The sequence below is a fragment of the Prorops nasuta genome, unplaced genomic scaffold, assembly GCF_024137725.1.
Source record: "Prorops nasuta isolate Cenicafe-Biocafe unplaced genomic scaffold, Cenicafe_Pnas_1.2 PNAS00004, whole genome shotgun sequence".
In the NCBI taxonomy this organism is placed as follows: Eukaryota; Metazoa; Arthropoda; class Insecta; order Hymenoptera; family Bethylidae; genus Prorops; species Prorops nasuta.
In genome coordinates this window covers 11496001-11520148 of record NW_027116801.1, presented here as the reverse complement: position 1 = coordinate 11520148, position 24148 = coordinate 11496001, and the positions used below count along the sequence as shown (strand labels likewise).

At 40.3% G+C, this 24148-nt stretch overlaps 2 protein-coding genes across 11 annotated transcripts in view; one reads left to right on the top strand and one right to left on the bottom strand.

The window, feature by feature from the left end:
* The first annotated feature begins 907 nt into the window (after positions 1-907).
* The window catches only part of dlg1 (discs large 1), a 331205-nt gene continuing 307964 nt past the window's right edge, over positions 908-24148 (top strand). For 4 of the 10 annotated variants that reach the window (XM_066725416.1, XM_066725412.1, XM_066725417.1 and 1 more), the window contains exon 1: positions 8255-8429. In XM_066725416.1, coding sequence (XP_066581513.1) covers positions 8324-8429 — 106 coding nt within the window. In that variant the 5' untranslated portion in view covers positions 8255-8323. Of the gene's footprint in view, positions 970-2887; positions 3576-8254; positions 8430-23286; positions 23654-24148 lie in introns of those variants that run through there. The other 6 variants (XM_066725419.1, XM_066725418.1, XM_066725414.1 and 3 more) reach the window with 4 other exon arrangements.
* Positions 13355-16752, bottom strand: LOC136772436 (facilitated trehalose transporter Tret1-like). The gene is made up of 4 exons (XM_066725425.1): positions 16147-16752; positions 15438-16061; positions 15182-15324; positions 13355-15022 (listed from the first exon to the last, which is right to left on the bottom strand). Exons 3-4 carry the CDS (start codon positions 15258-15260, stop codon positions 13710-13712), a joined length of 1392 nt encoding a protein of 463 aa, XP_066581522.1. The 5' UTR covers positions 15261-15324; positions 15438-16061; positions 16147-16752; the 3' UTR covers positions 13355-13709.

The following is a 24148-nucleotide window of genomic DNA, read 5'->3' as shown; positions in this document are numbered from 1 at the left end:
AGCTGCTCGTCCTCAGACTGCCTCGGAACGAGAGTCGCGAGGAAATATATATTATCGTGAAACTGTAGCGACCTCTGTTCGGTGGTAGTAGATCCAGGTACTCCATCCAGGAAGTAGGAGATAGGGGTCGGCAGATAAGGAAGAAGTCGATGACGAGAGAGAGAGATGGTCACAAGAGGGTAGTTTTGTCGGTTGGTAAGAAGGGTGGTTATGGCAGATAATGGTAAAATTCTAGTGAGGGGAGTGGAGAATGACGTCATAGGGGGCAATCGACCAATCAGCGCAATTCCAACGAGCAGTCGTGTTTTCCGGCTCCGGCTGCTCGGCTCGTGCGACGCCATATTGCCGTGACGGAGCGGCGGTGTGTTTATATCCGTACATCCGTAGACCGTAAGTCCGTAACTGTACGATCAGCACGTTTTTAACGGGCACCGGAAACTTTGGCGAGTGACGCGCGAGCGAGTCGACCGTTGAGTGTCGGAGTCGAGTACGAGTAGTGAATACACTGGCACACTGAACGTTTGCTTGCACGCGCCAGCCTCGCTCGCTGTCGACCGAGAATATCGGGAAACTCCTGTCTACCTGCTAGATTCGAGTAGTGCTAAACGTGCAAACGAGTGCCGAGTGTTGCAGCCCCTTATACTTGTGCCCTCGGGACGGGACAGCCTTAAAGCTCTTTACAGTTTCGTGCACTCTCCGTCGCAAGCACCGCCGTCACCGTCACAGCCACCGACTACTCATTGCCCCCTCTGCAACAACTCTATAGCAGTACTACTACCAAAACCAACCCATACCAATCGAACCAACGAGCTTGTTTGTCCTGGGATCCGTCGTTGTCATCGTCGAGGAGAAACTTGGAGTGGATAATTTGACAGAGAGAGAGAGAGAGAGAGAGAGTGGGGTGGGGGGAGGGTGGGAGAGAAAAACAGAGAGAAAGAGAGAAAGGAACCATGCCCGTCCGTAAGCAAGGTAGTAGTAAGCTCCTACTAAGCTGGCGAATCGCATTGACGTATCATCAGCCATAGGTTAGGGGCGTTTTCCACGACCACCGGGTCACTCGGTCAGCTGTCATCCTTCTCTCGACACGCGACTTCCGGCGCGATACCCCGACCACGTGACCCTTTCCAATGCCTTTGTTTTCCTCCTTCTCTCCTTACGACCTTCGAAGAATTCTACTGGAAACATACTGTAAACACTCATTGCACGCTGACAAGAAGCTGTCGGAAATCTCCTCGATATAGCCACGTTCTTCGGTGAAACTTAGCTTGGAATGAAATTCGTATAAACGATACACGCTACTGTTTCTCTTCATTCATCATGGAATCTTTTCCGATCTGACCTTTCGCCCTTCGCTTTTCATTCTAATTGTCTTTCTCTCTGTCTCTCCCCGTCTCCCTCGTTCTAGTTGTGTACGTTGCAGATTAAGTTTACGCGAAGCGTCTATTATACGACAATGTTATGAAAGGGAAGAATACAGTTAAGCTCTTTACCTGGAAAGCTTTTCTACGTCGAGATCAAAGCGTAAACGAATATTTATGCTCTGCTTGAAGAGACTACCGTTCGCTGCCAGTTTGCCAACTATATAATATAATAGTATACAGCTACACAGTCTTATCAAATCCTTTTCAACCTTAAATAACCGAGACTCGTCTGAGGTTTCATCATTAATTATGCAAAGTAGCGTCATTGTACCTGCAAAATTTTACTGCCTTGCGTCTAACCAGCTTAAACGTTATTATTGTTATCGTTAACGTCGACAAGATTGAAAACATTTCGGGGTGTACTACGTTGTTTGATTTGACGCGAGTTTGGATCAGAGGGCAATTCTGTCTAAAAATAATCAAGTGTGTTATCTTTGAAGCACAAAAAGTATGTTTTATTATATTGCACGTGTAGCTCGTCCAAAGTGCTAGTACATTATAAATAATATATATATATATATATATTTTTTAGGAAATTGTGTATGGCTTAAGTACTTACAGATCTGTTACGATTGAAACAAATTCGGTAAGACGAGGAAAATAATAATGATTAGCGTTGGGAGAGGAATCGAGAGAGAGAGAGAGAGAGAGAGAGACATGTAACCTCGAGTACAGAAACGTTGTTTGGCGACCGAGCCCGTGGCCGTGAGAGTCTGCTACGGCGCGGCGTGAGCTGCGGCAAAAGCTCCGCCAGTGTCCGAAATTATTGCGTTTTCTTGGCCATCGTCCAAACCAGCGAAGATCACCACGGCTACGACGCGATTATTGCAACACACACCTTCTTGGCCTAAATCTCCAACTTTCCGCCAAGCTTCCGATAATTCCGCCTTTTTTCGCACACACCCGAGGAAGACCACAGTCTTATAATGCAGCTTTTCGGAACAAGCAAATATTACGGAATACGAAACGGAAAATTGAAGCTTGCAACGCAAGAAATGACCGCAAATAATTAACCCTTCGTTTGTAAACCTAGCTCTTCCGTTTTCGGGTTAAAACCACGAAATCACCACTTTCCTATCAAGTTGCTTTATTTATTTAACAAAAACTCTATAAAAAGTGTATTTTTAATTATTTTATATTGATACGTGTGAAGTAAAGAGTTTGGAACGTTAGCATTAATTTTGTTGGCATTTTTTGAGTTTACTGACAGGGTAAAAAATTATTGGCGGGATGTGAAGGACTCCGATTTACGAACGGACAAGGCACTAAAAAATCTCTACAATAAAGGGTTAATGCTATTCCGTTTACTTTGCCCATCGTCATGATTTTTAATTATTTTTGCCGGACGTTAATGAGTCAATATTTGCATTTTTTAACAATGTTACTGAAAGTATAATGAAAAAACGCGCTAGTTGAAACTATCGGATACTTGAATGTTTGAACAGCTGCATTTAAACTCGCGATACTTTTATCAAGAATTGAACAACTTAAAAAATCTTGCGATTTGTGAAACAACCACGTTTTCCTTTTTCCCCTCACGTGTTCACTTTTCCATTAGTCGAAAGAGATAATTTATCACTGCTTTATCAATAATGCGTGATGGACATACGATTAATTTAATCTTTTCACCATAACCTCCCAAGAGCCTCGTATTCATACTCATGTCAGTAAGCAAGAGAAAGTATAGTATTTAATTACACCTGGTCAAGCACTTAAGAATCAGAGCTCATGTGACATAAGAGTCTTATTCTGAGTGCAAGCTAACCAAGTTGTCTAGTGTGAATTATAAGTGTACCCGAGTTTATAACGATGAGCTTGGTAGAGGATAATTCTTTATGAAAAAAGCTGTTGAAACCACACACAAATAAACTATTTGGTCAATAAATATCTAGATTTTAAACATATTGAGAAGAAACGAATATCTACACACAACAACGTTAAACACATAATAAAGTTTTATGAGAAAGAATAGAGTAGTATGGTATATATTTTGATTGGAAGCTTTTGGTAAAAATTAAGCCTTCGTATATGAGCAGTTCGAAACGTTGTGAGTTGTGACTTGTGAGCAGTCGGGAGTCCCCATGTACAGTGTATACATACAATCGATAAACATCGGGAAATTGGATCGTCCTCTTCGTGCTATGTGGTATAGAGGTATAGTATACATATAAATATCGGCAAGAAAGTAGATAGCGAAGTAAATCAAACCACGCAACAATAAATTTTCCACATTGTATGTATATATTAACGCAACTGACTTGCATTGATTTTGCTTCCAAGATTAGACAAAGAGTGATAAAGAGAGATTCTATTGGCTAAAGTATTGAGATTGTTAATTTTTCGAGAGCAGAAAATCGGCACATGAGTGTAGAGCGTGAATGTGTGAGTGTCGGTGCTGCCTGATAGAGCCGAGTGAGCGAGCCGAAACGACTAATTTAATGCGACACGCGAGCCTCCTTGTACGTCCGCATTGTGTCGCTACCTGGCAAACTTAGTGATCCGTCATCCGTCTGGCGGCTGCTCGCTCGGCACTCACCGATCGACCGACCGACTAACTAGACTCTGAACGGACTGAACGAGCGAGATCTCCTCTTAGTCCTTTCTCGCGAGGGTTCGAGACTTTGAGTGCTGACTGCTGAGACAGATTCAACTCACAAGTCCGACGATGTGACCGAATCAATAGGAAAACGCTTACGCGAGTCTGCGCAAACGACTGAATTGAACACGTGGAAACTTTTACGCGGGAATTGAATAAGATGCGAGGAGCTTGAGGCTGAGAACTGAGAAGAAAGAAAGAGGCGCCACCGATCAAGTGCGACAACTGTCATCTTCCATGCAATACTATGTACATATATTGAGTAGATTTTTAGCATTTGGATTGATCAAGGGAGATGCACGAGCCATACGTATACGTATACATATACATATATATATATAACGGTACGGTGGTTGCTTTTCGATGACGCCCATATCGATTTTTAAATGCGAGTTAAAGGCAAAGGGGCCGATCGTCCTTTGGCCGATTGGCTGGCTCATTCCTCTTCGTTTGCGTAAAACGATCCAGTTTGCACAGTACATTCTTTGATCATCGTTCTTTTATATATACGCCGGGATCACAGGTCTATAATATCGTAACGTTAAACGAATTCAAACATATTTCTGTTAAAATGAAACTATATAACCTCAATTTGCAACTGCATATACAGGGTGTCTCGTAAGTCTAGCATGATTTGGAGTACGCTTTTTTAATTGTATTTTCAAGTCTAAAAGATATGATATTTAAATAAGTGATTACAATTGAACGAAGAATAGAGTAATCTGTGAAAAGTAAATAATAGCTACTAATTTTTCGTAGTTTCCCGTTTCTTTTTTCTCTTCGTCGTCAATATGTCAGTACATCTTAGGGCGGATTATACCAATTCGTTGAACGAGAGACGAGTACAAAAACTAATTTCTCATTGTCATTGGTTGTTAGAGTCATTCAAACTTGGATAAACATTAAAACTGATTAAGGGAAACCGGTCATTAATACAATTAAAGGATGTACAGGATATATATATTTTTCTTTGTCCTATTTCTCGTAGAAACTTAATTGTTTGCAAATTCGCAACAAGTGAAAATATCAAACTGATTGTGAAATTTATACTAAGGTAAATACGTAAATATGAATCTAATTTACTGTGCAATCTGTACATGCCGGTATATCAGTTTTATTAAAATTAATATGATTCTTTTACCACTATTTTCTAAAGGAGGATTTGTTCTTGCAAGAATGAGTGAGAGAGAACATTGACTCAAATACTTAATTAATCGAGTATCGTCGTAATTAGGCGTTTGAGATAAAAATTGTTCACAGAACTTTTACGCTTCGAATAACACGAGGAATAATTAGGAAAAATTTTGCAGACATTTAAAGCACACCCTGTGTATCTATATAGTGTAAGTGCGTGTGTATATTGCGAATATAGTATAATTTAACACAGCAATATGTTTAATAGGATAAGGAAGTACAGGGCAGTCTTATTTGACTATGTCGCATGATGGATTGTGTTGGGTAATAACTATCAAACTGAGATGGATCGCTCTTGTAACAGTAATGGACAAGGTGCTCATTGTCCTGGATGAGTGGCTAATGATTAATATCGCAGCTGGACCCGCGCGCGCGCGCGTGGGATTAGATAATTTTTCAGTGTTTTAATTTCTTCAATTTTTCACGCCACGGTTAATGTCGAGCCCAAGATAATCATTGACAATTTCATCGAGGAAAATCTATGGAAATTCAGTGGAATTCAGGTCGTTCGCGCAGCTTCGACAAAAACTGTTCAATCGGTTTTCAGGCTGGATGACGTCACGTCGGTCCCCTCCCCCCCATTCCCAGTATTTAGAGAAACGCCACAGCAACTTCATTACATATATATGTATGTGTATATGTGCATCTCACTTTCGCACCATCGTCGCACGCACCAAACGTATATGGAACACTCGATCAGTTCAAATCAAGTTATTTTTCTCAATCCTATGTCATTGAAATTAATAAAATTGTTTTATATTTTCTCACTAATTTATTTCCTTCAATCGAATCTTATTCCAACTACCGCATAGTTAGATCAAGTCGTACGCGTTTTAGTCTCTGGCATCTGACGAGGAACGACGAGGAACGACGAGGACCGAATTAATTTTAGTCGATGCGATTGAAGCAGTTGAATCGCGAATTTCGTGTCCGCTACAACATCGGTTAAACTCTTCCCGGTTTGCTTTATTTTCCGATAGAAAAAATGCTCGATACTTGGTCGACTAACAAAATATACTTGAAAAAGTAAAATCAAAATTGCGGTTGAAAATCGTACGTAGATATCGTTAACAGGATTTTCTTTTTTCTTTTACAATTGAATAGAGACTGAGAGAGAAAAAATTGAGTGGTGAAGGGGGGGGGGGGGGTAGACGCACACACACACATATAAGAGAGAGAGAGAGAGAGAGAGAGAGAGAGAGAGAGAAAAGGTGATAGAGCAAGAGAGTAATCGTGCGTATAACGAAGAAAGCAAGTTTTATTAATTTTATTTTTTATCGACGAGGAAAAGGGGGAAAAAGTATCGTGTATTTAGACGCGTGAATTTAAAAACTTGTCTGCCTTATTCTTCCCTTTATCCCTGACGCGTATCGTGCAGTTTCCTCTATCACGTGGCAATGCACAGTGTTAGCTACCTTAACGGCACGAACTTTTGTCTTTTCGCGAAGAGATATCCACTCGTTACTTGATATTAGTGCCAAATCATTGTACGTCCACGAGAAAATTTGTAATTATTCGCTAGGAAAAGGTTCAAATTAATTAAGAATTTTTCACATATTATTAAACTGTAGCAGTTTATCGAAATAAAGAATCAAATGTAGTTTAGCTGACGTGAAACTATATAAGGTGGAAAGAATAAGCTGTTTAACTTTCGATTTTTGAGTAATTGTTGCAAGTTGATTTACAACGACATTTATTAGTCTAACATATATATATATATATAAGAACTATGTACGGAGGATCTGGCGAAACTCCAGATCTCGTCACTTCTAAATTCAGAAAGAATCATTGAACGTATATCCATCAGCATTTTAAGGGGAGATTTTGCATTTTGGGCCTTTTCTAATTAGCGAGCTTAATGAGCTTGGATCGAATAAATTCTCCTTACGTAATTTTATCTATTTATGTCCCGTTGCTTTCGGCCAGCTGATTTGTCTAAGCACGAATTAGGTTGACGTTTCTAATAATAACGAAAAGCTTCCGCGCTTGATTAACTTTTCCTTTAAGTAAAAAATACCTCCCCCCCCCTCTCTCCTTTCAAATATAGGCACAACTGCCGAACCTAAAACTCTTTTTCCCCAATTAAATCGACTGTGTATATATATGTACATTTGATCCAGTCAATTATTGCAAGCTTAATATATTTGCATAGCGTATAGACAATTTGCAGACCAAAATTATTGTACCATTTTTAATTTCAACTCTTACAATTAAAAGTTGAAAATTGTTTAATTGGACGTTTCCAATTCGTAGAACAATTTTTGAAACCAATGATGATTATAATATAGGAAACTTTGAATTTACAAGGCTTTAATTATTGTTAGTAGCTCATTAATTAAATAATAAATGTAGAAAATGACAAAGGATTTTGTTGTTAAAAAAAATTTGGAATTTTTTAATAGGTAATAATTAAGTTAGTAAAGCTGCACGTGTATGTATACGGTGTACGTGTAACTACCTCTGGTACAAAAATTTTCATAGGAAACCTTGCTAGAAGCTGCTGTACGTGGAATGATATAATATTCGTTATTAAATAACTGTGTGACATTTTTCGCGCAAGTGCAAACTTTTGTTTTAACGGGTTTGGAGAGAGGATCCGAGTACAGTGGAGAAGCCACGTGTGTGGTCGGGCGATATTAATGGTACTTTTCCACTTATTCCCCATGCGGTTGGTCACTTTTTTTCCTTACATTTACATTCGCTCGCGGAAGAATTATAGCTCCTGGGAGCTTCCAGCCGAATTTAGTTGGCAGTGCGAATTTTCATGATCGATGCGCAACCTTTTCGTTTTTGATCGGATTAAAAAGAAGCCGAGAATGGACAGTGTGTAATTTATGTGCAACGTCGAACGTCGACCAACTGGCGTATATATAAATAAGGCGTATAACTAAAGATCAAAAATATCAATAAAACACCCCCCTCCCTTGGAATATATACACAAATATTTTATTCATTCTTAATAAAGTTGAATTGAAAAAAAACTTTGATCCAAACTTTCTTTTCTTATTCATTGTGCATTTGGTAAATGTCTCGCATTTGAATAATAAATAATCGTATATCGGTGAAACTTTCATTGGGTTTCGTTACTGCAAAGTACACTGTGTCGTCTTAAATGTGGCTTCCGGTGATTTCTGTGATATGGGCCGCAGCTTACATTCTCCAATGCAAGGTTATGGGCAAGGTCATTGTGCCTCGGCTAGACCTGAAAGATGCAGAAGGTATTTCTACCCCTCCCTTATATATCTGTGTCTACAGTTGGATGAAAGAATAATAGACATGAGAGGAATGAAACGATGACGAAGCAGCAGTCGAATCTCTTGTCTATTTTGAGGACCAACGTTTTACTTTGGCAATTTTAACTCGCAATCAATTTCTTGGGAAATTGCCTCAATATATAGAAATTTCCCAGTCTTTCGGTGTAGTGTGTGTTTGTCTAGTACTTAGCTATACAAACTTATTAAAAGAAAACTGCTGTAATGCTAGCCAATTGTTTATTTATTTTAATTTTTTTATTGTATTATTAGAGAGTAGTTTCCATTTTTTTGAGTATTTTATAATTTCGCAATTCCTATAATTAATTTGGTTACGTAAATATAAGATTACGTTAATAATCTCTCAAGAGTATATGGTTATTTATATTTTTTAAGAAAAAATATTGTTCAATTTCAATTTTTATATAGAGCTCATCCTGATTGTCATTTTGTCCCGCATAAAACTCTCTATATGTCCTTTTTTAACTATTTCAAGCAGATTCCAATAGGTAATAAGATATACTAATTAAAATTCTGACTTGGTACGTTTGTAACCCGATTAAAGTATATTTATTAAGATTAAAGGCAAAAACCAATGATTAGTGTCTATATATTTAGGAGTTGATTAATTATAGTGGTTATATAGTTTTCTTATGAGTTTTCTATTAAATTCACAACGAGTTAATTAGAGCCTGATTATATAGCATTAATTAAATTTCTATAAATATAATTGTTTTGTCGCTCTCCTGTAATTTAAAATCACTGATGATTCGAAAAAGTCGAGTGAGTTAAGTGAGAGATGGAGTTTCCGTGGTGTGAACACTGCGAAAAGACTCGAATGGATTATGAACAAACGGGGACAAAGTGGTCATACATCACATGGATGAAACGTGGTAAAACTGCTAATTATGTCGAGGTAAATTTGCGTAGTTGTGCGGATTTAGCTGGGGTGGGGGGTGGGGTAATGGGGGGGGGGGGGGATCGCAGCGCATCCTCCCATCTGTCGCAGCTGCAATATTATATATATGTATAAAGTGTACGTAACCTGATGTATATTCCTATTCGCGTTCCTTTTGGCAACACCCCTTGATACCACCCTCGGTTAACACGTACTCCGAGATGGTCGAACCGATTAAAGCCTCTAAACCGGATCGGGAAAACGTCTCTTTCTTCGAAATAAAATTAAACGATAATTATTCAGATTGTAAACAAATTCTTGTTATTTTTCTGTTCCAGGTGAGTGTTTGAGGAGCTATTCCTCTATGTAGAAGCGAATCTAAATCCTTGGTAATAGTCGACGAACAGATGCAGGTACGCCAATATAGGAAAAATATCGTTTGACTCGCATTTTTTAATAATCCACTAGGTTGTACTAACGGAAATTGAAAGGTCAACTGGTTTCAATGAATAAAAATTGTACAATGGAACCAATTCGAAAACACATGTTTCTGGTTATATTCTTGAATTTTGTTTTTCTTTTTTTAATTTTGCATTGGCCTCTAGATAGAAATAATGCAATACACTGGCTGCAGAAACTTTGGATGATACCAATGATCAACCCTCGAGTCCAAGTGGAAGGTCATGGGTCCCGCTCGAGTCCAGTCTCGCTTGGGATCTACTGGACAAAGTTCAAGAAGCTTGTCCCGATGTCACGCAGTTTTTCTCATTTTGTCTTCCGAAGCCACACAAGTAAAATTATAGAGAGAGAGAGAGAGAGAGAAAGAGAGAAAACTGGAAATGAAAAAAGGGAGGAAGACTCAAGACTCTTTTATACTCTGATCTATACTATATAACGGAAGTTGAAAGGTCAACTGGTTTCAATGAATAAAAATTGTACAATGGAACCAGTTCGAAAACAAATGTTTCTGATTATATTCCTGAATTTTGTTTTTTTTTCTTTTATTTTGCATTGGCCTCTAAATAGAAATAATACAATACACTGCACGGCTGCAGAAACTTTGGATGATACCAGTGACCAACCCTCGAGTACAAGTGGAAGGTCATGGGCCCCGCTCGAGTCCAGTCTCGCTTGGGATCCACTGGACAAAGTTCAAGAAGCTTGTCCCGATGTCACGCAGTTTTTCTCATTTTGCCTTCCGAAGCCACACAAGTAAAATTATAGAAAGAGAGAGAGAGAGAGAGAGAGAGAGAGAGAGAAAACTGGAAATGAAAAAAGGGAGGAAGTCTCAAGACTCTTTTATCCTCTGATTTATACTAGCGGAAGTTGAAAGGTGAGCTGGTTCCAGGGAAGAAAAATTGTACAATGGGACTAATTGAAGATAAATGTTTTGGGATTTATACATATATATATATATTCTTGTGAAACCTTCATATTTTCCCTTGCATTGATCTCTGGATAGAAATAGGATTGATGGGTGTCAGACAAAGTTTGGATAAGCATGATAGCAGTAGTGAAAGCCTATCGAATCCAAAGTAGAAGGTCACGAGGCATACTGAAGAAAGTCGAGGCCTGCACTTCAGTATCTGCACCTGCGATCCACATGGGACAAAGTTCGAGAAGGTTGTCTCGATATCACACAGTTGTTCCCATTTCGTCCTCCGAAGCCGCGAGTAAAAATTGTACAACGAGAGCTGAAAATGAAAAAAGGGAGGAAAAGAGAAGATTAGCTCGAGCCTCGCAACGACACTGATGTATTCGAGTCTCCGTGCTGGCTGTCAGATCTAAATTGTTTCGAAGCAAATAGCACCCGAGCTCTCCCATTACTGGTAAATTGCGCTCGCTGCACTTCAGCCTCGCAACAAATAACAAAGATTTCGGGAGGAAGAAAAAGTGTTGGATAAAATATAAGAGTGGAAGAATTTCAAGCTCCATTCGTCGAGTGTTATCTCTCGTCCACCGCGTGCAATCAAAGTGATTTGAAATGGGAAGAAGTGGAGCTGTAGAGTGTATATATATATATATATATATATATATAAACCCATGTAAAAACTTTGTTCGCTAATTCTTCGGGAGACTTTCAAATTGAACGTGAGATCGAATTATATATATATATATATATATATAGGTATATGAATAGTGAATTTCTCATATTTATTCGCTCAAAGTCCCATGCACAGACTTATAAACGTAAGCGACACGTGCAATTTACGAGCATCCCTCGGTTTCGGCCTCGGTCTCTTGCCCAGTCTTGTCCCTAGATATATGGTACTCGTTGGACGCTCGACCGACAATCACGTTGTTCTGGCTGTATGCTCTTAACCGCCGTCAAACTATCCCAATAAGCCCCGAGCTGCAATTACGCTTCAATGTTAAGAACTTGGAGCAAAATAAGGCTAAACTGCACGACGGTTTTACAAATATCAAATACGTGCGGAAAGAATCTAAGAAAACAGTTTTTTTATGATACTTTGTAGCTTTGAGTCACTGCAATCGATCAACGATGGAGATTTCGTAGGAATTACGACGCGACGTTGTAATAAACTATATATGAATAATAAAGTGGAAAACTCAGGGTTATATGGAATCTTTCGGTGAAACTTTCCAGAGGAACATTTTTCGCGAAGAATAAATGGCACGAGTTTTAAACATTTTCTCTGCTTTCTCAGTCTCAAAGCTGTAGGTCTTCGAGCGCACGCGATCTAATCTTTTTATCTTTATCCCTTCTCGCGTTAGATTTAAAGTAATTCGGTAATTATTGTTGCTTAATTTTATTTCAAGGTCTCAATTTTCTTAAAGAAGGTGCACCAAGAGAGCATATGCTTGCATGCAATAGACTTAATTTCCATTTGTATGCCTTTTAAGATTATTTCTTATTACAATCTTATCGTCATTCATATAAAAGTTGTGTAATATGAAATTAAAATTAATATCCATGAGATAATTATATAAAACGCTGACTCAATAATTGAATTCATTTCGAATGCAGACATCAGTTTTGCCTCGAGTTGCAAAATGATCGCATAAGGATGCTCCGTGCATTGTGGTACATATATAGTGTATCAGTAATGATGTTTTTAATCCCTCAATGGGGGCACGCGGGACGTCCAGAGCACCCCAAAAATAGAAATCTATGACTAACTTAGTGAAAAATTTGTGCAGTCACTTACAAGTATTAGCGTTTAATTAATAGAAATAACTTAAAGAAATGCAACTGCTATTGTATACCAATGGGAACATTGCATAGATGATATTTATTGGAAAATAAATCTGAATTCGTAAATATTTTACGTCAAACAACGATAAACAAATGGGGTGTCCTTGGTAACCCACGCGCCTATTGTTGGGTTAATTTAAGTAACATATAGGCACTTTCGAGGGTGCTTTTAAAATATGCAGAAAGTAGATTATGTATATACAGCACCATGATCAAGAATGTAAGACGTCGCAGATGATATTTATAATTGGTATAGTTTCACATGTGTGCGTGTAGCAATACGGAAGGGTGAAGTACGAGCTTCTTTTGTATGTCGAAAGGGAAGTGTCAACGAAAGTGAGAGTAAAGTAATTTTTCCGTTGAATCCAAGTCCTGATTTATCTCAGCAATGATGCGTTTAAAGATGTTATAGTATAGGACTTTTCTATACTTACTTTATCCTGAAGAATATGTGGTTAAAATTAAAAACATTATTGCTGATACACCCTGTATACCATTCGGTGCTGCTTGGATGAGGCTTCGGCTGATATTCCGAATAAAGGATGCGTGTGCCATTGCTGAAAAAGGTTTCCCCTATACAATACGCTATATAGGATTATTTATCATTATTGTATAGAGAGTCGATCGATAACGCCATGACTTTAAAATCTCATTAATATCCATTTATTTAATCAATCGCTCGGTGTTTTACAGGGCTTTGTTAAAAAATACTCATAACGTTCGCTATTTATATATGATACACACTAAGCTACACTCGACTATATTTAGAATAGCCTATAAGATTTCTAGATATAATTTATTGCATCTATCTATCTGTACATGCACCTATGTGAATCAAGCGTACATTATTCTCCTGGCACTCGTCGCTTGATCTGAGGATTTTATTTAAACAGACCTTCATGAGAGAGAGAGAGAGAGAGATAGAGATAGAGAGAGAGAGAGAGACGCTGAGATATACACGCACGCAGTCACGTCAGTCGGTTGTTTGTTTAAAAACAAACCGAGCGGTAATTTGATTTATTGGTCATTAATACTATCGCGGAAAAACAAGAGACGTATATGGATAAAAGGAGAGATATGGGAATTAAGGAGCAGGAAGGATGAGGGGTGGGGGGTGAAGAGTAAAAAAGTTTCAGAGTTTCATGAGTTCGCTTTGTATCTGTTGAAGGCTCTTCCCTTTAGTCTCTGGCATGACAAAGATGATGAAGGGAATGGCTGATAGCTGCAAGAGGGCGTAGAACCAGAAGGTGTACTTTTCACCAATCAGGGAGACAAGTGGTAGATAAGTGGCTGCGGAGGTGAAGGAAAATATACCAACGCAGACGCTTCCGATGCAAGCAGCCACACACTTGACATTGGGAGCGAAGAGCTCCCCGAGGACGGTGCTGGGGACCGGAAGTATACCGGTGAAGGTGGCGATTTGGAAGAAGAAGACCGCGATTAATGCCAGTGCCTGGGTCTCGGTGGTATCGAGGGCCCAATCGATCAGAGCGAATTGCGCACCCAGAGACACCAGAGAGACGGCGACCAGAGCGCAAGACGAGGCCAGCAACAATTTCCTACCGTATCTGTCTATGAGGAAGATGGAGAGTGCAGAGGCGACGATCCCGCAGGCCATGACGCACATGACGATTACCGAGGGCCTCATCCAGGTAACCTTGGCAGAGATGAGGATGCTCTCCATGTAGAAGAGGATGTTGTTCAGACCGCACATTTGGCAATACATGTAGAGGAAGAGGCAGACTATCATGGGCCTCCTGACGTGAGGATGCCGGAACTCGGCCAGAGTCTTGAAGAAAGGCAGCTTCTGGGAGGAATCGACAAAGTTCTTCAAGTTCTCCAGCTCTGCTTGGGAGTCGCAGGCCCTGTCGTAGAAGGCTATCGATTTCCTGGCCTTCTCGCAATTGCCAATGGCTATCAAGTGGTAGGGAGACTCTGGTAACCAGAGGAACAGTCCCGTAAGTACCAAGCAGATCGCCAGGCAAATGGCGGACGAGATCTCCATGTCCAAAAATGCTCCCATTATGGACATTAGGAGGTTGCCCGCCGACATGCCGCACATCCCCAAGAACATGAGCATTCCGCGTATTTTCGGGTGCGCAACTTCACCCAGGTAGATGGGGAAGTTGGAGTAGGACATGCCCATTCCGATTCCGCCGCACAGTCGCGCGATGTACAGCCATTCCACTCGGTTCGCCACCATGGTGAAGATCCAGGTAAGCGCCATCGGGAGACTGGTGATGAGGATGCTGGTTTTGCAGCCGAGATAATTCACGCAAACTGCCCCAACGATCGCTCCTAACAACCTGCCCAAATTCAACAGTGATACCACCCAGGAAGCCTCGTCGAAAGTGATCACCAACGGGGAATCCCTCGCTGTCAGCTTTGCCACGTAAGGCGAGCTCCATCCAGCCGATAGTCCTATCTGATTCAGCAGCAGCGTTACTAAACAGACACAATTTCTGCATGCACAATCTCGAATCTATCGCACCATCTTAATTCCACGATATAGAACCAATGTTCTCTTATTCATTATTATATATAGAGCGTGTACGCAGGATCTCCTTAGGTATATGCATGTGTAGGTATAACACCCTATCTTACCACCAAATCCAGCGACAAACTGAGGCCAAAGGTTCCTCTTCTTCGGCTCCTCCGACTTTTCCATCCTCTCCTCCGCCATGATTCCTCCGCGACGGCCAGCTACCGACTGCCGAATGCTCGTTCGCCAGCTGCCAGCTCCCAATCTGAAGAAATTCAGCGGAGAATTAGCTAATACCGGATTGCTCGCTGTAGCACCCCGTTGGGCCCGTTGTCTCGCTGTATTTTCATTTGATAACGCGATATCTTGCAAACTCACTATCAGCTGCTAGTGCAATCTCTTCTTAGTTCCAATGACAGAAAAATAGCCTGTTTTTCGTATGACTCGCGAGAAGCGTCGCGACTCGCGCGTCTCTTTGCTGAGCTAGTGCAATTCTAATCACTGCATCGTAATCGAAACGTTCCAAGCGCGTCAACCGTCATAAATTCACTCGAGACGATCGAAACCTACGCTTCGCTATTCCATTAGCTATATATATATATATATACAGTTGGATCTTCCACACCAATTTCTCTTTAGGAACAATTTCACTGTACGTGCATCGATCGATGCGAATTGCAATTTTCTTTGCGTTCCTTTCGACCACACATGATGTTTTTCCCAAGATGTTACAGCTTCCTATATATATACATATACATACATACACCGAGACTGAAAGCATTTATCGTGGCAATAACGCGATAAACACTAGAGAGGACAATGCTGTCACGGGAAAGCCTCGTTTACAGCTTAATTAATCCATTTTAATTTATAAAGCGCGATAAGCGGCTGCCATACTGTCGTTCGTGAATTAATGTCAAGTTTAGGTTCAAATATATTAGCCACACTGCGCGAGATGTCTCGTTGTTGAACCGATCGATAAAATCCTCTTGCCAAGATATCCTGTAAAATACAAAACAAGTCAATAACAATAGCAGTACCAAACACCACTTTACAGAGTAAATAAACTTATTCGACAGTATCTGACCTTGGTTGAAATAAGCGAGGCACGAGTAAATAATGAACTGATGCGTAATGATTGTGTAATAATTCTAAGAAAACTGATAGTGCGAAGGTTCTTTGTCAAAAATAATATTGTATCAAATACTCTGGGACCACGCCACTAAAATCGTCTAAAAGAGTCTGAAAACGCTTGTTAAAGGCAATGGCGGTGGGGGATGACTATAAATCATCGATAATCGTATCAGTGGCTGCAATGAGGATAGAACGTTGAGGAGTCACCGTGTGCCACGAAGAAACCAATGGAATGGTAAATTGACATTTCCAGCTGACTTATTTCTTACTTGGCAATCGTGTTTACTTTTTTTTCGGTATATAACTATATTACAATACAAAGCCAAACATAACACAGACTTGGTATTACTGATGATGCAATATCATCGTAGAGCCGTCCAACACTGCTACACTATACTCGATATACATACTGTGTCATTCGGTATCATGATAAACACATCTGCTTCGATTCAATTATACGATTCCCTATAGGGTTGGCAACCTAATTTGCACGTCATCCGGCGTGACGGCCAGAGCAGCTCGAAGACCACGAGCTGAGTGGCAATCGAGAGTGGTGGCTACGCAGCGCTGGCGGTCCTGAACCGAACGCCTGAACTCTGCCCTCCCTCCCCCCACCCTCCCTCCAACCGTCCAACAGCTGCGGTACTGGCTCTGGCTGGAGCCTGAGCTCCGGAGTGATGGCTCGGCTCGGCGGCTCAGTGCTAGTTGCTACTCGCTACACGGCTGGCGCCACGCGTGCGATACGCTCCAGTGACAGCGTGACCGGTGACCCATCTAGCAATCTCTTCGCAATCTCCCTATCAAATATTAAAGTTTCTGCATTGCTCGCAACTTCCCCCGGGATTTCAAGTAATTGCTCAAACGACCAGCCATCTAGAATCCGACCCAAAGCAATACCAAATAAATTTTATCAAATCCTTTCCAGCGTACCTCTTCGCTTAATCCAATCCCGCTAATCCAGTTAACTCACGCACTTGGCTCTCTTAACTCCTCTTAACTCGCGCGACTGCTCGATTCGATTCGACTTTCACTGTCTCGCTTCTAAATTTCAGTTTCATCGAACCCATGGTTTATTAATTGATTTATTCAATTTCTGACACGAGCAACGAATATTTAATTTTTTGCCATCAATTTTGTATTTATCCTGCCACTTTTCTGTGCCACATCGGAAACCAGTGAATGATGCGAGTCGATGCGATATTTCTGGATAATACTATATGTAAATGCCAATGAATCAATGCACGCAGGGTTGTATACATATATATATATATATATATGTATATGTAGCACAGCGCAGTAGCTTTGTTCGCTTTGCGATCTATGAAAAACGAACTGCGAGAATCGTGCGTCAAGCTGGATGGATTTTGGGAAAAACTAATGATTTCGACTCTGGCAAATGCGAAAGTTTTTAATTATTCCAAAGCCACGAGTGTACGCGAGTCGATTAATATTCGATAAAAATTAATATGCGAGTCGAGACAGACCTGATGATCCAAAAGAAATATATACACAAATAAAAAGAAGATGTAACCGTGACCTAATTTACGGAGTCATTGGACGCTTGGATATAAAAAGCTTGTATTAATAGAAACGAGGGATTAGGAATGTAAGATTAAATTTTAATGGAGAATAAAGATTAGTGTATGTAACAAATTTCATCAGCTTCTATATATGTCAGATTATTAAACGTATCAATAAATAAAACTCGAACGTCTAGAATGATTAGAAGAAATTTTTGTAAAGTCTAATCCACAATGTTTTCGTCTAAATGTTTATTCACAAAATTGCTTAAAAATGAGAATTTTTAAAAACTGATCAATATGTCTCGAGCCTCGTATTTATTTATAAAAGTTTTCTAAAAATATGTCGTTAGGGTCCTTTCTACACCTTGAAGAAATTAATACGTTCATTGGTAAGTAGAATGAGGTTACTGCAGCCCACGAAATGGTAGAGAAATTTTCAGACTTGGATTTTTTCTCTTCTCACGAATCGCGGTTATCTTTGTCACTGGAGTCAAGTTTTCTTTGTCGAAAGAGGATCTCCGGCCTCAACATGGGATAATAGCTTTCGAATAAGCGTACAGTCTTGGAACTCTCGCCCCCTCACCCTCTCACCCTACAAACCTTTTCCTTTCTACCTCGAATCTACCCCCTCTATTTCGATCCTCTTGAGCAAGAAGAGTGAGTGCACTATAGACAGGTCGTATTATCCATAGTATATGCTAGAAATTTATTGCTTAAAAGAGGAGAGAGAGAGAGAGAGAGAGAGAAAGCGGCGTGGCGCTAGTGGACCGTTCGAAGACGCATCATCGTAAACTTGGCTTCTTTCATCTTTTAAAACTGAATGCGTTAAAAATGGTAAAGAGACGAGGAGAAAAACGAAGATGGGGTATACATTGAAGGTATAAGGGAAGTTGCTATCGTGTCAGCTTTTATAATCAGCACATTTCTCATTTCCTCGAGTTAGCGTAACCCCACGCAACTTTCTTCCAACGCTAACCACTTAAGAATTTTATTACCTCGAAATTTACTATAAAAATGTGTATTTTATTTATCGGTCCCTGCAATTCTTCTTGAAAAGAGAGTTTACGTTTTGCAATTGAATCTTTAAAGTAGCGTACGTGTATAGGACAGTATTAGGAAATGAAAGCTAAAAAATGATAGAAAATAAAGGAACTCGGCTCCTAAAATAAGGTACAATGTGGAAAAGGTAATCGTTTTCTTCGAGCTCCTGTGTGTGCTGTAGTATATAAAAATTTAGTAGAGAAAGCAGAAAGTTGGCTGAAATGTAACCGAATCAGTTTTCCCAAGTATAAATACGGTCGTGCAGTCCTATATCTAGTACAGAATATATAATAATCAAATTATGGTTTTTTAAAAAACAGTAATATAAAACTATCTTTTACAATTTATTGATTTCGAATAAAATACAAAATTGTATTATCTAATTCCTACTTTATTAATTTACCTGCATCAGATGTGTGAAAAGTTGTATATTCGCATATTTAAACACATAAAAACAATTTTTAAACGTGTCCTGTATTTGCATAAGAATTCGCTGTTTGCAACGGAAAATCTAAAAGAAGCGGTTGAACCAAAAATTGACCGACGACTTTGGTCAAGGTTTAATTGGAAGGGATTATCAAGATGTATTTAGGCTATATTATACGTGAATCGAGGGAGGAGGGGAGTTTGGACGTGGAGTCTGGTGGGGAGGGTAGGAGTCTGCGGAAGAGGGTAGGGGGTAGCACAGGAGAGGCTAGGGGTGGAAAAAGGGGCGATTCCGGCAGTCAGCAGGTTAGAGCCGCCCGGTGCGGGTGTTCCTTCAGGTGCTCTCGATCCGCGCAGCGACTATTCGAATCTTCGATGCGTGACCTCCGACCTTGCTAAAAAACCACTACGAAGCTCCAATCACGATTTGCAAGGTATACGGATCGAGTCTCGACGGAACATCGAAAACTTGGAGCATTTTCAATTTGACAACCCCTGCACGATCAACATTCCTATATATATATATATATATATATATATATATATATACCACATTTCTAAGAACCAAGCGATCACGAGTATTCGTGCATAAGTGTGTATACAAAATGTGTGCATGCGCGTGTGCGCTCTGATCGCGTAGTGCGTCTCGAGATTGGAAATTATTAGCAATAAAGGTGTCGACGTGAATTTCACGGGTGGGAAACTCGAACGTTCCGATATCAGAGCGAAATCGCGTGCTAACTGCATCAATCAGAGTCACACGTGCTGTATCGATTGGTCGTTCGACGCAGCGGATACGCTCGCTCGAATCCGCAAAGTGTGCGTGTGTACGTGCAGGAATTAAAGGTTCAATCGAGCAGTTGGAAAATTCGAATTTTACGAACATCTTCAGTCTCAACTATTCCTATGTATATAACTTTATGAATTTTCCTTCCACGTGTTTGCCTCGGTTCGCCTTCGACTGGTTCGTGTACAAAGTTAAAAAATTCTTGGAAGAACATAGCACCTCGTTATTTTCCGAGTTACAAGATCGACCTTTGAACTCATCGCTCGAATCACCCATGCAGTAGCTATATATACCGAAAGAGTACCCAGCTACCATGGTATAATTGGGATTTAATTGGATGCTGCTTACGAACTTTCCATCGACGACGCGACGCAGTGACGTAATTTCCGTCGAAGCGAGATAATCGACCCTCCTGATTGTCAAAATCTCCCGAAAAATGTCGCAGATTTTTTTCATACACAGTTTAGTGACAATCGCGTGTTCGGAGGACTGCAGAATTGCGGACTGTCGCGGTAAAGCGGAACGCGAGACGATCGAGAGCACTCGACTCGGTGCTCGTCGTAATTCTTCAAATTGTGCGTTTTGCAGTGTCCAGAGTTCAGTTGGTTCGATTGGTCCAGTTTGCGTCACGATTCCTCGACACGAGTGAGAAAGTTGAGCGAAAATTTAAGCGGACAAGTTTGGACGTTGGGATGTGGGTTGAGTCAGTTAGGTATATATATATATATATGTGTGTGTGTATGAAAAGGAGGAAAGTTGTGGGATTTGCATAAATCGATGCATGGATGGATAAATTTATGGCAGTGCGACGTATTTTGGAGGAAAAAAGTGATTGGATAATATATAGGAGGGCAAAATCTCATCCGACAACGCTCTTGGAATTTAACGGTTAGTGCGGAAAAGGCGGGAAATCCTCTTCAAGTTCAATGTTGAGTGGCAAAATTGTTTTTGCTCGTGGATGCACGTTAAACGGGTTCGTGGAGCGATCGAGCGAGGTTGAGAGTGGAAAATTTATCATTGTGCGATTCGAGTGTATCGAGTTGGTCGGTGGATGAAGAAAGGTTCGATGTGAAGGTTGATGACGTAGTTATTGCTGGATAAGCGAACGATCTTAAACATCGAGCGTATATAGGGAGTTTTTGCAAAATTGTGCAAACGAGCTAATTTTGTTGTTATACTCGTTCGACACTCGTGGAGACCAGTCGTCTGGCTCTCCTCTCGCATCTTACCCTCAAACGACGCAATTTTGACTCGGTCCGAAATATTCGATCACCACAAACCTTGCAATTTATCACGAGTGATTTAACCTCGGATTTAACCCTTGGAGCTCGAATGGAAAAAGTTTGCAGACTCTCCATTTTTCATTTCTTCGAGCACGAATAATTTCCCAATGACGAAAGATTCGGTTTTCTAATTGAATCTAACGAAACGAATGAATCAACTTCTCCGAATAATAATAATGCTATCCTATAGGTAATTTAGAAACCCAGCGCGCTATTATCCTAGGCTTCCCTGCCACGTCGTGGTTCTGGCTGAACTTTGAAGGAGGAAAAAGTGTGGGTTGCTGCTTTTAATAAATTGGTGAATATTCCAAATGATTTGCAAACTTTGAAAGTTTGTCTCGAACCCTGCCAGGGTAATATATTAATTTCTTTGGAGCTGTTGAATAATCGTCGCTTATTTAACTAAGAATACGGTAGTTATATATATATATATATATATATATATATATCCAGAGGAGCTAGGCCATTTGCACGGATGCTGAAGCGACACGGTCAATTAGAGAGACGAGAAGAATTTATTACTGTTCAGCAGGGGACTCGGGATCTGGATAAAGGGCAAGTACGCGAGCACTTTGTTGCCAGCGCGAAAGAAGGCCGGGATTAAAAGCCAAGGGCCTTGCTGAGTTTTTTTACTCGTCGCTTTAGTGCTCTTAACCCCCGAGAACACCGAATGTAACGTTTTACAGTTTATAATAGTGGCGAGTGACGATTAAAAGTGCAACAGTTGAAACGTCACGGTTAATTAAGGCGACGTGGAGAATTTATTACTGTTCAGGGGATCTGGATAAAGGGCGAGTGGCGCACTTTGCCAGGGCGAAGGGCGTGCGTTTGCTCGTTGCCTCTCTCTACTTTTGGACCCTGAAGACCGAGCACAGATGCGTAACGTTTAACGGTTTATGACAGTGGAAATTGACACGTTTACCAAGCGAGTTTATCGCTCTTCGGGGGATCTCGATAAAGGTCGAGTATGTGCACTTTGCTGTCATGATCGAGTAATGTAGATTTTCAAGGTCACTTTTTGAGAAAACATGCAATTAATGAGTCGATCGATCATCGATTTTAAAGTGATTTTTATAATAATGATTTTGAAGAGTGCTTGTTAATTGCAAAGTATCAACGATTATTTCACACAACTACTCGTTCAGTGATATCTTACCCTCGACATTTCAATATACTTCTCTGCACTTAATTGTATTTCATTGAAAAAATTGCAATAATCAATGATGAGTGTTGGAAGGAATTTATAAATAACATAGTTTTTCTTTCAAAATTCCTCAGCACCAAAGGAAAAAATTATTGTTCATGTAGTAGTAAGAAAATAGCTGAATCCGTCAAGCGATATTTCACGCGACGATTAAAACTCAAAACAGCTGACTGATTGGAAAAGTGAGAATTTGTCCTACTCGAGACTCCAGGTTGAATAACGACACGCGTCTAACGACCGTGGTGCGAACTGCGATGCTCGACTTGGCACTGTCTCTGTCAAGGGTTTACTCGAGCAGATTTGCTCGACTCAATCTTGTTTCCTTTCCAATAATTAAGCAGAGGCAAGTAGCGGAAGGTTAAAAATCCGATAGAACGAAAATGATCGATTCAAAGGTGCGAGAAAAGCTGAAATTAGCTAGGAAAATTCTAGCAAGAACGAACCAATCGAATCTCTGAAAATGTCCTCTGCTGGATGCCAACGACTAATCGAACAAACCAAACTACGTCACCTTCGTGCTTATCCTTATTTCGCCAAAAATTAATCGACTTTCTTATCGAGGTTAAAAATAACCCAAAATATGCTCGAAATAAAATTTCAATCTTGTATTAGTTCAATGACCTATTTTCATCCTAAAATTTTAAACTGTAGAATCTGTAATTAATAACGAAGCTACATTGACAATTTGAAAAACATATATATATATATATATATATATATATATATAAAGAAAGAAAGTGTAAGAGAAAGAATGTCAGAGTCGTTCCGGAATGTTAGATCGAGCGGAGGCCACGTAACGCGGGCTAAGGACATTTTCGAGTGGAGAAGACATGGCGAATAAGGTTAATGGAGGCGGCCCGGGTCCGTAGGTCCGTATTACGCGAGCTTGTGTGCGAGTGCATCGAGGGAACAGCTGGAGACGTGGGTTTTCCGTAGCGGAACTTGGAAACTGATCGGCCGAGCTCGTCTCGTCTCGTCTCGTCTCGTCTCGCGAAATGTTTCCGGCGGATTTTGTCGGTGCACCGGAAGTTACGAGTCGACGGCCAGACTGGGAGGGCAACGGCTAAAACCGCCTAACGAGCTGAACGCAAGACAGAAGAGGGAAGAGGCGTTAATTAGGAAAATGTACGCGCACGTGCACGCTGACAACGGCATCTGCTGTTATCTGCCCACTGTCCTCTATCTAGAACGATATCGTAAGTTCTCTCAAATATTCTCTTTTTTTCTCGTGCGTTCTTACCTCTGCTGGAAGATGTTGAGCATCCAATATGTATACAGTACACATATATTTAACATAGAGAAGCATTGATTTTCAGCTCTCTTATTCGCGTAACGATAGACATTCAACATTGGCGTACAAATGTCGTGAATATAAGATTTCGGCTTATGGCCGTGAAAACCGTGGCACTGCGCTGTTTATGAAAAGCTTTTATGCGAATTACATTTTTTAACGGAGGAAAATGGAAGGAAAAATGTTGCATGGCAAAATATTTTCGACAAATTTATCGGCCTTCGTGATATGCGCTGCAGCAGGGGATATGAGTTGTAATATATATATATGTATATCAATATGTGTATATTATTGTAGTAAGGCGCGTATAACGCATCGCACACGCACGTTTGTATCTGCAATACTATTAATTAGCACCGTCCTTGGTAATTATATCGATGTTATCACTCATTCGCGGAGC

Coding starts and splice junctions, on each gene's coding strand:
- LOC136772436 (XM_066725425.1), bottom strand. CDS start 15,260: ATGGCGGAGGAGAGGATGGAAAAGTCGGAGGAGCCGAAGAAGAGGAAC. Junction 15,023..15,181: donor GTTTGTCGCTGGATTTGGTG/GTAAGATAGGGT, acceptor GTGTCTGTTTAG/TAACGCTGCTGCTGAATCAG.